We start from the raw sequence: 16,487 nt of genomic DNA, 5'->3' as shown, positions 1-16,487 counted from the left end.
TCATGCCTGAAAGATATAACAGAGTGACACGAGGTCTGGTTAAAAGATGAATTGTGCATCCATTGTGACCAAGAAGTATATTATTTATAAACAAAAATTCTTTGATCTTGTGAAGAAAAGAAATTCTCAGTGATTCAAAATCCAAATAACATCAAGTATAATCATTTCTTACTTATTTCTACTTATGGAAAAGGATTAATTTTAAACTAATTTCCTTTTGGTTTTACAATATGTTTGCACTTACATTGTTATAGAGTTGTATCCAATTTTCTAAGGGTTCACTCTAATCAAAATGATAAGGTCCCACTACAAAGAAATGAATCAAGAGATTTTAGAAAACTCTTAAATTTCTCCATATTGTCCCCTGGCTCAGGACCTCTGAACATATCACTCCATATTGGGAATAGAATGCTTTCTTTATGAAATCATTGCCACATTTGTTCTTTCCCAAATCTTCCCTGCAGAAATGAAAGTAGTATTCAAAGCTGTGATTGTGTAACTAAGGTTACTTCTCCCAAGAACTTAATGTCTTCCTAACCCACTCCCACCTCTATGCATTTGTTTATCTTGTTGTCTCTGTGCCTGAATTGTAGCCCTCCTTTTTCCTTTCACGTACTCTGCATGTTGAAATCTTGTTCACTTCTAATATCACTTTATTCTTGAGGCATCCCCCAATTCCTTACCTAGGTAAGTGATATCTTTCTTAAATCTTTCACAGCACTTTGTACCCTCCACCCCCATGCACTTATTGTCCTCTATTTTATATTAGTGTGCGGGCCACGCTTAATCTCCCCTACTAGATTGTAAATTCCTTGAAGGCAGAAACTACCACACCTACCTTTGCTTCCTCTGGCTTGGTATAGTGTCTTGTACATGAGAGCCACTGCATGCGTGTTTGTTGAATTGAACTGAACTCCACTGAGACACTGAATGCATTGAGTCCAACAGCGTGGGCTCAGCAACCTGCAAAGATACCAGTCATACTGCCGATTCACTAAAATGCTGCCGGCTGAAGCCAAATCACTACTCAGCCTAAAACAGCTCATATCAATGAGGAAAAGGGAAATTCAAAATTGGACGTGGTTTATTGAAGTGGGAACGCAGGAACCAAAGCTTTTAAAGCTTAATAACAGGGAAGAGGAAATGGAGGAAAAATATCTGTGTATTAATGGATAGTGAGAGCCTCCAAAAGAAAGGAAACCCAATAAAATTGTCAACAGTATCCTATATGACCTTAGAAATAGTTTCAGTAAGGAAGAACCCATTCCTTAAGATATGAGCCCTCTGAAACTGGAAGTTTCTAAAGGAAGAGAAGAAACATGATGTAGATAAAGCAATAACCTTTACAAAATATTTGAGTTAGGAGAATTTGAGGAGGGGGTGACAATTACAGGAAGCCACTGAAGATCATTGATTATGAATTTTATGGCTTCCGAATGATTTTTGAAGCAAGTAGCCTGATCTCATAACTAATCAAGGGGCAGGATAATCCTCCCTGGGTAATTCGAAGGATGGTTGATTATCCAATTGGCTATCCAGTTCTCTTCTCCCTCTGACTGCCCCCATTTAGGGTTGTTATGCTACTCTTAAGGACTTCCTGTGACAAGGTATGAAGTAGAAAAGAGATGAAATTGAAATCAGTATATTCCACACTTGTTATCAGGTTGGATAAAAGGTTTGCAGTGAAATAATTTGAAGTGAATAATAAATTTCAAGCTTAGGAATGTGCGTGGATTACCATTGTCAACATGGTGCTAAATATCATTTTAACTGCTAAGAGTTCGTCGATGTAGTCAATTTGTTGATTTTTTTTCAGCAGAGCAAAGAAAACTTTTTCTCCCTCTTGAATTCAACCAGGATCACAAATTTAAAGAAAAAGCATAGGTGAGCTTGAGAGAATTCCTGGGGGAATGATTGATATTTACATAGAAAACATCAAGAAGTAAAGTAAGATGAAACCATCTTCTTTTAATGTTAAAGCTGAAAGTCACCTTAGAAAAAAACTAATCCAACTCCTTTATTTCACAGACGAGGAAACTAAAACCTAGGGGTAGAGGGAAAGGGTGAAGCCTGTTCCCCCATGACAGAAATATAGTGACCAAGTTAGTACTATAACACAAGTCACCTGACTCTTTGCCCAGAATTGTTTCCACTGTACTAAAATTAGAGATAGAGCATTAACAAGAAAATGCTAGTGTCACCAGCTCCAAACCATGCAGCTTTCACTCCAACCTGCATCCCCAACTCCTACCCACCTGAAACTTGGACTCCCACCTGAGAACCACCCTAGGCTGTGATAAATGAGCTTTCACCTTGGTTCGCCCAGAACCAGCCCTCCATCTCACTTACCCCTACCTGAACGTAAGCTCCTTTGGGAGAGGTTCTTGTTTGCTTGCCTGCGATTATATTCCCAGCACTTAGTACAGTGCTTGATATCTAGTAAAGGCTTAACAAATGCTTTATCTTTTCATCTAAGAAGATGGTATTATTTTGTTTTTATTATTTTGTAGCAAGAGCCTCTTGGGATGATGAAAGCACTGAGTAATTTCCCAAATTCAACCCAGCTCATTATCCTCCTTATACTATAGTCTGAGATTAGTACATTGATGTCTATAGCATTCATTCAACAGACTGCCCATCAAACAGCATGTGGTAGTCAGGGATCCATGCATTCTTAATCCATGTGATTTTGTCCTTGGGAATTCAATTCGATAAATACTTATTGAGTACTTACTACAAAAATGCTTGCTCTACATACATACACTGTATGAAGGAAGAATTATAGAAACAGGGAGGAAGGAGACTGGCCAGGTAATTATCCACATACTTAAAGCAACAGGTGACAAGGGTCTAAACTAGAATAGGGCAATTCGGGTACAGAGAGGGGGACCCCAAAAGATGTTAGAAGGATAGGGTTTACAGGATATAGCAAATGATTGGATTATAAGCTGAGGGAGACGCTTGAGTCAAAAGTGAACCCAAAGTTTCCAGCCAGGGTGACCAAAGGGGTGGTAGTACCCCCTATAAAAATAGGGAAGTAGTAAAAAGAAGAGAGGAGAAGACTGACAGTTCAGTTTTAGACAGATTGAGTTTGAGTGGCTAAATTCTGTATACCACTGTAGAAAATCTAGGCAGCTGGGTGGTTTAGAGCACTGGCCTTGGAGCCAGGAAGACCTGAATTCAAGTCTGCTTCAGACACGTTGAGTAAATGACCTAACCTCTGCCTGTCTCAGTTTCCTGATCTAAAAAAAAAATGGAAATAATAATATCACCTACCTCCAGGTTATTTTGAGGATCAAATGAGATAAATATATGTAAAAGTACTTTGCAAACCTTAAAGTGATATACAAATGTTATCTCTTACTAATATTATTATTATAAATGATTAAAAGTAGAAAATGCAAGAGTGAGACTCAGGGAAAAGATATCCTTATAGTCTATAGCTGTCCAGACTTTGGAGTCATCTATATGGAGATGATAATTGAACATGTAGAAATACATGAGATCCCCTAGGTAGAGAATAGAAAAAGAAGGACATAAGATCACAGAGCTAGAAGGGACCTCAGAGACCGTCTAATCCAACCCATTCATTTTACATATGAGGAGATAGAGGCTTAGGGAGGTTGACTGATTTGCCCAAGGTCACATAGGTAATAACTATCAAATTTGGGATTTGAACCTTCATCTGTATATTCTAGAGCTGATACTCTTTTCACTTTACCACACTGCTTCCCCAAAAGGCTGAGAAGAAAGGAGAGAGGTAATGACAAAGACTTATTACACACACATATACATGTACACACATACACAAGCACACACCCATACATACATACATACATACCTGTATGCATACACATATACAGATACACACTTAGGAATGAGGAAGAAGACATGTCCCAGGAAGAAGACTAAATAAGGAAGATTCAGACAGGTATGAGGAGCAAGAGAAAACAGTAGGTCAACCCTGTCTAATACTGCATAAAGGTCAAGCAGAATGAGGACTGAGAAAATGCTATCATATTTAGCACTAAATAGATTGTAAATGACCTTCCAGAGAACAATTTAAATAGAGCAAAGGAGTGATATAGGAAGCCAGATGAGAAGGTTTGATTGTTAAGCCAATCTCTTTGAGTGGCCTTGTGTGGATCTCACTGAAGAGGATCTGTAATATTCCAAGACTCCATCAGTGCAATCTGAAGAGGAAACGTGCATTTATTTGCAAATAAGAGCAACTGGAGAACTACACCATTAAGGTGTTGGTTGAATTAAGTTGAATATTCACAGATAAGTAAATCTAAGGTAATTTGAGAAGGGAGAGGTCATCAAAAACTGATTGTATAAGGCAAAGGCTTAACAGAGGTGATAGCACATGAATTCAGTCTTGAATGAAGATAAGAAGTTTGAGAGTTAGGGAAAAGGGAAAAGGAAGTGTGTTGAAGAGGAGGGCAATGTGTACCATAGCATGGAGATGGAAGATTGGATACAGAGCTCAGGGAACAGCTAGTCCAGTTGATTGGAATGTACAGTGTATAAGAGGGAGCAAAATGAAGTAACTGGAATGGTAGAACAGAGGCATATCATGGAGGGCTTAAAATGGCAGGGAGCTTATACTTTATACAAGAGAGAGCCATTGAGGTTGTCAAATGATGGATCATCATGGTCTGAGCTATGCCTTAAGAAGATTATTTTGGTAAAAAGTGGTATGTGACATCACCAAGAATATGTCTGACAGGAAAAGAAGGTGGATTAATCATCTTCCACTTAATACCTGTGTAGTCATGGGCACTTATAATACATACAAATTATGAGGCAGCTAGGTGGTGCAGTGAATAGAGTGCTGAGCCTGGAGTCAGAAAGACCTTAGTTCAATTCTGGCCTCAGAAAATAGCTGTGTGATCCTGGACAAGCCACACCCTTTTTACTTCAGTTTCCTCAACTGTACAATGGGGAAAATAACAGCACCTATCTCCCAGGGTTGTTGTGAGAATCAAATGAGATGATATTTGTAAAATCATCAGCAAAGTGCCTGGCATATGGTGGGCACTATATAAATGCTTATTCCCATCCTTCCCTCCCTCCCTTTCCACCACCATAGGCAAGTCACTTTCCTACTCTGTTCCTCAATTTTCTCATCTATGAAATAAAATGGGTTGAACTAGATGAACTCTAAGATCCCTTCTAGTTCTGAAATCCTATGATTCTATGTAACAAATGCGCCAGACTTTTCACAACTACACATAGAATATAAGTAGAACCAGAGGAAGGGGTCCACCATGATGGGTGCTCTGTTGAAAATTTATAGAAAGACATGGACAGGGATAGGAATGTAGGGTTTGTGATCTGCCCTCATGATGGTAATAACTAATAAAATCACAGATCCCATGAAGAAGTCACTCATACCACAAATCCCATTGGATCTTAGACTTACTGGAAATTTACATTTTTTGTAAAAGCATGAGATTAAATATCCTTTAAAAATCTTCTAGATATTTGTATCTTGTGAAGCTTAAAAATACACCAAATAAAATAAATTTACAAGTTCACTGACTTAAGTTTGAGATTTGAATTATGGTATCACTCCCCCTCAAGAACTGGTAGGATTTGTTTTCACCTATGGAAATAAGGAAGAAATATTTTTCCCCTGTGATATTTGGTAAGGGGATGTTGGGTGACAGGCGACTTCATCATTGGTCTATTTGAAATGGAAAGAGAAAATTCAAACATACTTTTGAGAAGTTTAAGGCAAATTAGGTCTTAAGGAGAATAGACTAATAATATTTTCTACTACCTAGTGCCTTTCATATTGTAGATATAGTACTCAAATGTTTGTGGCATGGAGGAAGGAAGAGGAGGGAGAAGGAAGAAAGAATGGAAAAAGAGGAAGAATGGATTTTAGAGTAAAAAAATTATTTCAGGCCCCCAGATCTTACTGGCAATCATTTCATCATTTGGAGCTTCAGTTCACTGTAAAATAAAGGGATTGGAATACATTTCTAAGGTCTCTTTCAGCTCTAAAGCCTATGGACACAGACATCTCCGATTTCCTAAAGCCAAAGCAGTACACTTTTTTAATTATAATTTTTTTTTATTTTTAGTTTACAACACTCAGTTCCATAAGTTTTGGGGTTCCAAATTTTCTCTCCTCCCCCTCCCCGCCCAAGATGACATGTAATACAATGTAGGTTCTACATATACCTTCACATTGAACTTATTTACATAATAGTCCAGTTGTAAAGAAGAATTATAACCAATGGAATGAATGATGAGAAAGGAGAAACAAAACCAAAAAAGAAGGAAAAAGAGAGAGAGCAAATAGTTTGCCTCAATCTGCATTCAGACTCCATAATTCTTTCTCTGGATGTGCATAGCTTTTCCCATCATGAGTCTTTTTGGAGCTGTCTTTGAACCTTGTATTGATGAGAGGAGCCAAGTCTATTGAAGTTAGTCCTTACAGATACCATGTGTCTGTAATCGTGTATAATGATCTCCTGGTTCTGCTACCCTCACTCAGTATCAGTTCATATAAGTCTTTCCAGGTTATAATGAAGTCCGTCTGCTCCTCATTTCAAAGCAGTACACTTTTGACATCATCATCACAGATTCCTCCTAATGAAAGCTGCTCTAAAGAGTCTCATTATCATGTATTAAAGCATGAAGGAAATAGTTGTAGGTTTTTTAAGGACAATTATAAAAATTATAAATCTATGCGCATTATTCCTTTCAATATTTATTAGATTTATTTCATTAAACCAGGAGGCAAGGAAATGGCTGGTCTTCATTGTTGAAAGATTTTTAAAATAAGTAAACTCAATAAAATTTTAGAACCTAATATCCAGCAGAAGAAAAACTCATTTAATGCAACATTTATAGCTCTTTTCCCAAAATAAAATCACAGAATTTTAGAGCCAGTAATCTGATATGCCATTTAGGGCAGGTCACTCATTTTACAAGATGAGGGAATTGAATAAATGGGAACTATTCCATTAAATAATTTCATTGTCACTTTAGTTTCACATTTCAGTGTTTAAATCAAGACAATATATTCCCCAATCTATTTAGTATGCTACTTGTTCCCTGCCAGATTATACCTTACATCTGTAATGTCTTCCCATGCCCTATCCATTGGCCATTTTATTTTTCTTGCTCAAAACTCTTCTAAAATTTCACAATTCTTTTTGCTCACTCTACTTGAGAAAAATGTAAAGAATTTAAGGTGGAGTAATCCCATTGCTGTACGTTTTCTGACATCTAGCACAAGAGTGTCAACAGCTTTCTATGTGGCTACCAGGTTTTATCTATTCTCTTCCTGGCAATGGAAGTTAGGGAGGCAATAGGTCTTCTTTTGGAGAACAGATATCATTTGGATGCCAAAGACAGAATTGGCTACTTCACAGTTTTGCCTAAAGCTTTCCCTGGCACTCATACATGTCTCTCCCCACAACCCCACCTCACTGTCATTGATAGTCATCCTGAATGCCACTGCATATGCTGTTGTTTGCCAACCTCTGGGCCACCATGCTGTTTATCACAATACAAAGTTTCTGTTGCTTGTGGATCACTAAATCCACTGAACTAACAAGTAGGGGAAATGTTGACTTTTTTTACAAAGTATAATTTGTTGTTTTTTAGTTTAGTTTTGTTTTTTTTAAATGAAATTTACCATAAATTATGACAAGCATACCTTGAAGAAAAATAGAATTCTAAATTAGGAGCCAAAGCATGTCCGAAGTTGATTCTTTATTTTTCCTCCAAAATCCATTCTTCTTCCTAGTTTCCCAATTCCTGTCAAGGTCTCCAAAACATCCAAGTTCATAACCTTAAAGACACTCTTGATTCTTCACCTACCTCCTCCCATAACCAACCAATTCCCAAGTTTGTCAAATCTACCTTTATAACATCTGTTGCATCGGTAACCATCTCATTCTATCCATTTACACAAGCATCCCCCCAATTAGGTTTCTCATTACATGTCCCTTTGAAACACTGTAATGGCCTTGTCTCCAGTTTCTCCCATAGTTCATGTATCCTCCAAACAGCTGCCAAAGTGATATTCCTGAAGCACAGATCTCATTGTCACCCATCCGCTCAAAAAACTTCAGTGGCTAGCCTCTAGAATGGGAATTCTTAACCTAGAGGTCTGTGAACTTTTTTAATATGTTGTTAACTGTATTTTAATATAATTGGTTTCCTTCGTAATTGTATGCATTTTATCTCACAGATTTAAAAACATTAACCTAAGAATGGACCCACATGTTTGTCATGATTAAAATTAAGGTAAACTGAGTCACAAAATCGGGTTTCATCAGACTGCCAAAGGAGTACATAATACAAAAAACATTAAAATCTTTTTTCTAGATTGAACTACAAAGTCCTTTGTGTGCTCCAATCTATCTTTTCAGATTGATCTCATATTACTCCTCTCTGTGTACTATGTTCCTACTTCCTGTTTCCCCATATCAGATATTCCATCTTCCACCTCCATGCCTTTGAACAAGCTGGACCCCATGCCTGTGATATACTCCCTCTGCATCTTCAGTTTTTAGAATCCCAAGATCCCTTCAAGTTTCCTGCCAAGTATCATCTGCTTCAGGCCTTTGTTGATATTTCCATGTTTTAGTGCTACAAACCCCAAAAAATTATACTCTGTATATTTCATATGTATTTTATATTTACTTTTCTGCATACACAGGACGAGTAAACACAGTGTGTACCTATGCCTGATTGCCATACTCAATAATAAACCCCATTTTTTCAAAAAGAACATAGCATACTTCTTAAAAACAAACCTTAGCATTTCTTCTACTTTTTAGCTCTATAGATTCAGTAGTGAAAATTCACAAGTAAAAGTGCCACCATGTTGTGGTAAATAGTATTATAGCCCAAGAGTTGGCAACCCATGCCATATATGGTGGCACTCAAGATGATTATCAGTGTCATAAAGGCTGGAGTTGAGGAGAAAGGCATACATTGGAGGGTCCCAGACAAAACTATGAAGTAACCAACTGTCTTTGGCATTCAAGCACCACCATGTTCCCCACAAGAGGACCTGTTGCCTCCCCAACCATGATTCTTTCGGAAAGAAAAAATAAAAACTTGGTAGCTGCATAAGAGGAGCTATTGACTCCCATGCTAAGTGCTCAGAAATAATTAATTTAGAACTAAAAGGAACCTCGGAGGTCATCTCTTCACCATCATCATTTTTCAGATCAGTAAACTGAGGCCTAAAGTATTTGTTATTTCCCCCAGGAGATAGTAACCTTTTTGAGAATAAGAACTGTTGTGCTTTTTTCTTTCTATCCTCAAAACCTAGTAGAGTGTTTCATATATGGGAGGTATTTAATTAATGCTTGTTGAATAAATAAACAAAATTTATCAGATTGTTCCACACTCACCCAACATCCTAGTGAGGAGTTATTTCTGACAGTGAGAATAAGTAGTATATAGCAGGATAAAGTCATTGCTAAGGATAATAATTCCATGTTATTGAAACTTATGTTATCAAGGAATTTTTCTTTTGGACTGACCTAATATAATTTCATCTTCGGACTTATGCTAATATTGATGATTAATTTACTCCCCTGTTACTTGCTAGTCAATGCATTTTTGTGTCTTTTGTAAAGTAATGAGAGGCCTTTCAGATTCCTTGCCTAAATCTCTGATGAGATCATGGCATCTGGTTGACAGTACAGAGTTTCTTACTTCAGTGAAGTGTGAAAATTAATGAAATGCTGCCATTCTTGAGGCAATAAAATAAACAACCATGTATATGAAGCTTCAGATTTCAAGCTGCCTGCTGAGATAATGAATTAAGAAACTTGACTCAAGATCACCAGTCCCAAGTTAGTGGTCCCCACAGGTCAATCAGGATCACAATTTGAACCCTCACCTGTTCTTTTGGGTTCATTCACACACCCAGTGACCCTAGGATATGAGAATATTTGAAATGCCACTTCTAAATACTCTGCCTGAGTAAGAATAAGTGGACAAAACCAAAAAGTCAAATCTGCAGCCATGAAATCTAGGAAGTAGCCCACTGAGATAGAGTAAGAACAGACCAAAAAACTACTTTTAGAAACTTATTAGGCAGGATACATTTTAATGTCTGTACATTTTATATTTATACATCTATAGGAAGGTAGGATTAAGGTAAGGTCTCACAATTTTCTTCTAGAAAAAGGAATTCCCTTATCCATTGTAACTTAGTGGCCTACCTAAGAACAGTTTTTACGAGTTAACAAAAATAAATAGAAAGTCTAGATTTCAGTGTTGTCTCAGGCAGCTGAGGGGCAGACCATCTGTTACCAAATTGTATGAGTCCCCAAAGTTCCCTGCCACCTCTAAGACATAGACCCTCCATGACAGTTGCTCTATTTTATTTATTATACCCCTCCTGTGACATCTGTATCAGAAGTATTATTATTCTTCTGCTTAATAAAAGTGGTTCTGAGTGCTCATAAAACATCAGACAAAAGTGTATACATTGTAGAAAAGTACAGATACCCAGAAACTCAATTCTAAATGAATCCTAATAAGAAATTTTCACTTATTTCTAAGAAATGATTATCAATCTAATTGTAAACAAGGAATTTGGCTTCTGTGCCAATTCATTCCTCATTTAAAAATATTTGTTGCTCATAATCTTATGGGAGTATTTCCCTAAATCCAATTTATTTTATCTTAGTCTCACAATATAAAGAAACAATTTAAATATTCTCTTCATAAAGCCAGAAAAAAATAGAATCTGAAGTCTTTTTCTTTGTTTTTCTTATCCTTTATTTCCCTGCTGAAAAATATATTTGAATATAAGTACACAATGATTATACTGGGGGAATAGGGTGTTAAAACAATCACTGAAGATTAAGAACAAACCTCTAATGTATTTGAAAGGAGAGTCTTTTTCCAGTGGAATATTATTAGATGCATATGTAGTCAGCAAGCTGTTTTAGGCAGATGCTCATAGAATAATGGCATATGTGCGTTCAGAAACTCAATTTTATCACCTCACCCCAAGGTGATCTAATCCTGGACAATTGACTTATGCTAGTCAAATTCTGAAGAGATTGATTTATAAAACAATTTTTGTTCATTTATGCTGAGAAATCACATCAAATCAACAGTTGTAATAGGGTAGCCAAAAAAAATCTACTGCAAACATAGATGGCATCGAGAGAGAGTGTCCAGAACGAAAGAGGTAATGGTTCTACTCTATGCTACCTTGGTCAGATCATGTCCATTATGGTCAGTTCTGAATACTCCATTTTAGAAAGAACTTTGATAAAGTTAAACACATCCGGGGCAAGGAAACTGAGACATTTAGGGGAGCAGGGACCTTGCCATCTGAGGCTCAATGGAAGGAATTATGTCTATATATTCTAAAATGACTCAAGAGAAACCTGATAGTTATGTGCAAGTGTTAGAAAGACTGAGTGAAGATAAGGGGTTATACTTGTTCCATTTGGCCCCATGAGATAGAATCAAGAATAATGGGTGAAAGTTGAATGAGGCAGCTTTAGACTTGATGCAAATAGTTCCTAAAAATTATAGCTATTCCAAAATGTGAAGGGCTATCTTCAGAAGCAGTGGTTTTCCTGTCGCTAGGTCTCAAGCAAAGACTGAATTGTTAAGCTGAGTTCATTTCCAACTCTGAGATTCTATAATTCTGTCAGTACATTAATTTACTCTGAAAACTATCTGCTACAAAAGCCTAGAATAGATATTCTTGATCGCTGACCGGGATATCCCTTATCAAAGCACCTGCCAAATCTAATCAGTAACCAGAATGCTGCTCAGTAAGCATGGGATTTTAGAGGGAAAAAAGAGCGCAGTTATCTATCCTCAATGGACATTTTCATCAGTCTGTGATAGCCTAGTAAGTTACCTTTGTCCCTACATGTACATATCTGCATATATCTGCCCAACAGACCAGAATACTCATATCTCTCTGTCAGAGCACAATCTCTTCAAAACAGTGTTGGAAAAACACCGACAAATGTTTATGCACCAACCCTCTTTTACTTATGTTGCCTAAAAACTGCCATCCTCTTTCTCTTGTACTTATCATTCATCTTCTCTCTACATTTCAGCGTGCTTTTATATGACATGTTATAATTCTCAAGGTTATTTTTCACTGATTCCGTTGTAGGATGGTTTCTTCCTGAGAATTTACCACCTAAAGTTTTATTAGAAAGGTGCCAAGATCTCACCAGTAAGCCATTTCCAAATCATATTTTAGGATGGATTTTTTCTGGGCTATTTTCCTATAAACAATTAATCTCATTCATGTGTAGCAGTGGAGTTAGTGGAGTGGGGCTCTGCTGAAGAAAAGTAGTCAGTTAAGGCTGTTAGTCACCTTTAATTCATCTCCTCTGTTTTGTGGGTTGAGACATGACTTCCTTCTTCCACCCACCTCCAGTTACTTTCTGAGCACCTCCCCTTCTATAGGAAAATGGGAAAGAATATTTTGGTGACCCCTACCACATTAGCAGCCCGATTAATCACAGTCACCAGTAATGATGACTCATTGCCTAAGGAAGTCTAGTATATTTTTTCTGCCTGGAAAAGTTGTAAAATATAAATCAACAACTCTCTTTTATAGCCTTCAGCCTCCAACCAGAGACTAAATTCTGGCAAAATACTGCAGTTTTAAGTCTCTATCCTTTTCCCAAAGAAACACCTCTAAATTTCTTCCTCACATTCTCAAAATATACACATAGTTTAACAATACAGCTGGTTAATAATGCTATTGTCAGCTTAAGAGACAGAATATACTTTTAACAAAAAGGGAAGCAACTTTTTAAAGAAATAGGCTCCCTGGAAAGAAGAATATGGTAGAGGGAGAGTAATTAGACTCAACAAAGCATGAACTGAGAAAAGCAAGGGAAAAGTTGGGGAGGGGGGCAGGAATTTCCATATTCCACCTGAAGACCAAATGGAATTTTCAGCTGCAAAAGATCTATCTGACATACCTCAGTCCTAAATCCTGAAGCTCCCTCCTAATAGCAGATACCATTCTCTACCATTTCCCATCTCTCTGACTCTTGCATGCTCTTATCTCCAGCTTCACCCTGGCATCCCTTCTCCAGCTCAAATGGCTTCTCCTTTATCCCTCCCCATTGTCCTTTAACATGGAAGGAGTTATCTTGTCATTCAGAATTAGACCCTCATGTCTTAAGGCCAGGCCAAAGACCTCTTTTGGGCAATTAAGGGAGGAAAACACAGCAAGCCTTTAGCCCAGGAGTGGAGAACCTGTGACCTCAAGGCCATATGTGGCCCTCTAGGTCCTCAAATGTGGCCCTTTGACTGAATTCAAACTTCACAGAACAAATCCCCTTAATAATAGGATTTGTTCTGTAAAACTTGGACTCAGTCAAAAGGCCACACCCAAGGACCTAGAAGGCCGTATGTGGACTGGAGGCTGAAGGTTCCCCACCCTTGCTTTAGCCCAACCAACAGGCAACCTTTTCCAGGATCTTTTACACATTTTTAATGTTTAATAACCTTCTATCATAGGGATTAGAAAGAACTTGATGATATACCAGATCATAAATTCCTTGAGTTAGGAACAGTGTCTTACTTAAGTTCATATCTCCCTTGGTTCTAGTCATGCATGTTTCAATAATAATAATAAATATTTGTTAAGTGAATCAACAGACTCGGTCCACCATTTGTAGGTTCATCTTACTTTGAGAACTAAGAGCTTTTCACCAACTATAGCACCATTTTCTTCTTTCCATTTGAATTTGGGTATGATCATAACTACTACTTCCTAGAACCTGTTGCCCATTATTGAAAACAATCCATATATTTATAAGAAAAAAATCAACTCATTGAAATGAATTTAGAGAAGAGTCACTAAGATGATTAAAGGGCTAGAGAAATGAATATGAAAGGAAAGATGAAATGTATTGAGATTACTTCACTCAGAAATAAAAATCTAAGGTAGAATTTAATATTAGCATTCAATTATCATATGCCAGAAATCAATTTTTTCAGTGATGAAAAGAATGATAAAAAACAGAATCATGATGTGATCATAAAATATTTGAAATACTGTATATATTTGGAAAACTTTTCTGAAAATTTTTATGTATGAAGATAAACCACATAGTAATATTATGGGATTTCTTCCTTTGAGAATGTTCAAAATTAAGATAATAATTACAAAAAAGCTATAATCATTACAGCTATAATAGACTAAGATAGACTTAGTCTTAGATGCATTTCTGTCCAAAAATATCAGATAGACCAAATAACCTTGCAAAAAATTTTTCTAGGCCTACAATTTCTATGATTATTAGATTAATATTTTGAATGAATCAATTCATTGGCTTCACATAAGCAGTTAAATATTGTGCAACTTGAGTTAGAAGAAGGATTTCTGCCTGTAATATTTCCCTCATCAAACTGAAATGTCATTAGTAAAGACTAATTTCCTTGGATCTTAAAGAGTTTTCAGTCTTCAAGAGTATCCTAAAAATAGAAACATTCCTAAGAGAGGTATAACACCTAAAGTCCTGTTAATTTATATTTTAGCAGAGATCGAGATCCACCTGGGGAATCTGGCCAGGCAGCTGAAGAGGGAAAAGGAAAGAAATATTTATCACAATTTTGCTTACACTGAACATGACCTAAGGAATGAACTCTTTGCAAAATAAAGAGGGTTATTATTTCTCATTACTTTAAGTCAAAGAAATATTTTCAAGTCGTCACCTGCTTTTTACGAAAAACTTTAACATTTATCATGTGGCCTCAGAATCCCAGTCTTAAAGATATTACCATGCTATGATTAACTATTTTATGGAGATGACATAATTTCTTGTTGTTGTTCAGTCATGTCCAACTCTCTGTGACTCCATTTGGGGTTTTCTTGGCAAAGATACTGGAGTGATGTGCCATTTCCTTCTCTAACTCATTTTACAGATGAGGAAACCGAGGCAAACAGGGTTGAGTGACTTGCCCGGGGTCGCACAGGTATCTGAGTCTGGATTTGAACTCAGGAAGATGAGTCTTCCTGACTTCAGGCCAGCGGTCTACCCACTGCACCACCTAGCTGTCGTAATATAACATGACATAATTTGGAGTGTATTAACAATTAGAGAAAGATTCAGGGGTTGAAATATCTCACTGGCTGAAATTTCTTAAGATTAAAAAAATGGGCTTTAGCCTCTGATCCAAGGACAGTGTCTAAATTCAATGTTTTGTTTGTTATTATATATAAACAAGATACATGTTTGACATTATGACATGGATTTTTCCCCACCTACATTGAATATGAATTACAGGTTAGTTCCTGCACTACAGGTGGACCTATGGCAGCCCAGCAGCATCTCCTATGTCTCGGAAGGAACGGTTACAGATGTCCATATTCCCCAAAATGGCTCTCAAATCCTGTTAGCCTTCTTACAACAAGCCAACATCCAGTACACGTAAGCTTCCTCTTTGCTTTCTACGAAAACCCTTGGTGGGATCTACCATCTAACATGGACCTGAATCTGTTGGAATCAGTGTAGGGCAGTGGATAGAACATTTGACTTGAAGTCAGGAAAACCTGAGTTTGAATCCAAGCTACGTAACTAGGTGGTGCAGTGGAAAGAGCTAGAATCAGGAAGTTCAAATCCAGCCTCGGATATTAGTTAACGGATGGACCCTGACCGTGTTACTCAATCTCTGTCTCACTTTGCAGAAAATAATAACACCTATCTCTCAGGGTTTCTATGGCAGTTGTAAAGCATTTAGCACAGTGCTTGGCACACAGCGAGTGCTTAGTAAATGCCTATTTGCTGTCTTCTTTCCTTCCGCCCCAAATATTTACTAGCTCTGTGATCCTGGGCTAATCACTAAAGATGGGAGGCAGTGACCTGCAATTGTCATTATCTCTGTAGTCGGAGGACATGTTCAAATCCTGTCCCTGACACTTACTACTTGTATGACCTTGGGCCAGTCACATGATCTCCTTGAGTGTCAGTTATTTCATCTATAAAATGGGAGTAATAATAGAACCTATATGACAGAGCTATTGTGAAGATCAAAGAAAATAATCTACGTAAAGTGCTTGACAAACTTTAAAGCACTATATAAGATCTGTTATAACGATGATAATGATACTTGTATTATTTTTTATTTGTAGACTCAGACAAATTTTGTAAGCATATGATCAATCAATTAATAAACATTTATTATGCTAAGCACCATACTAAGTACCAGGAATACAAAAAGAAGTAACGGACAGTCCCTGCCCTGAAGGAGCTTATGATCAATCAAGGGAGATAACATACAAAGAAATATACGCAAAGCAAGGATAAATAAGAAGTATTCAATAAAGGGAAGGCACTGGAATTAGAAGCATGGGTGAAGGCTTCCTATAGATAGTGGGTTGTTAGGGACTTAAAGGAATCTAGTGATGTCAGTAGGTAGAGCAGGGAAAGGAAAGCATTCCAGGCATGGGGGATGGACAGAGAGAATGCCCAGAGACAATAAATGGAGTGTCT

At 37.2% G+C, this 16,487-nt stretch overlaps 1 protein-coding gene across 1 annotated transcript in view; it reads left to right on the top strand.

The window, feature by feature from the left end:
• The window catches only part of CPA6 (carboxypeptidase A6), a 337,239-nt gene that overhangs the window by 214,674 nt on the left and 106,078 nt on the right, over positions 1 to 16,487 (top strand). Inside the window, exon 3 of the mRNA XM_036742096.1 lies at positions 15,301 to 15,425. Within this exon, the coding sequence (XP_036597991.1) occupies positions 15,301 to 15,425 (125 nt within the window). The remainder of the gene's footprint in view (positions 1 to 15,300; positions 15,426 to 16,487) is intronic.

The sequence above is a fragment of the Trichosurus vulpecula genome, chromosome 1 (genome assembly GCF_011100635.1).
Source record: "Trichosurus vulpecula isolate mTriVul1 chromosome 1, mTriVul1.pri, whole genome shotgun sequence".
Taxonomy (NCBI): domain Eukaryota; kingdom Metazoa; phylum Chordata; class Mammalia; order Diprotodontia; family Phalangeridae; genus Trichosurus; species Trichosurus vulpecula.
The sequence above is the reverse complement of the archived record's forward strand: the minus strand, read 5'-3'. Positions and strand labels throughout refer to the sequence as shown.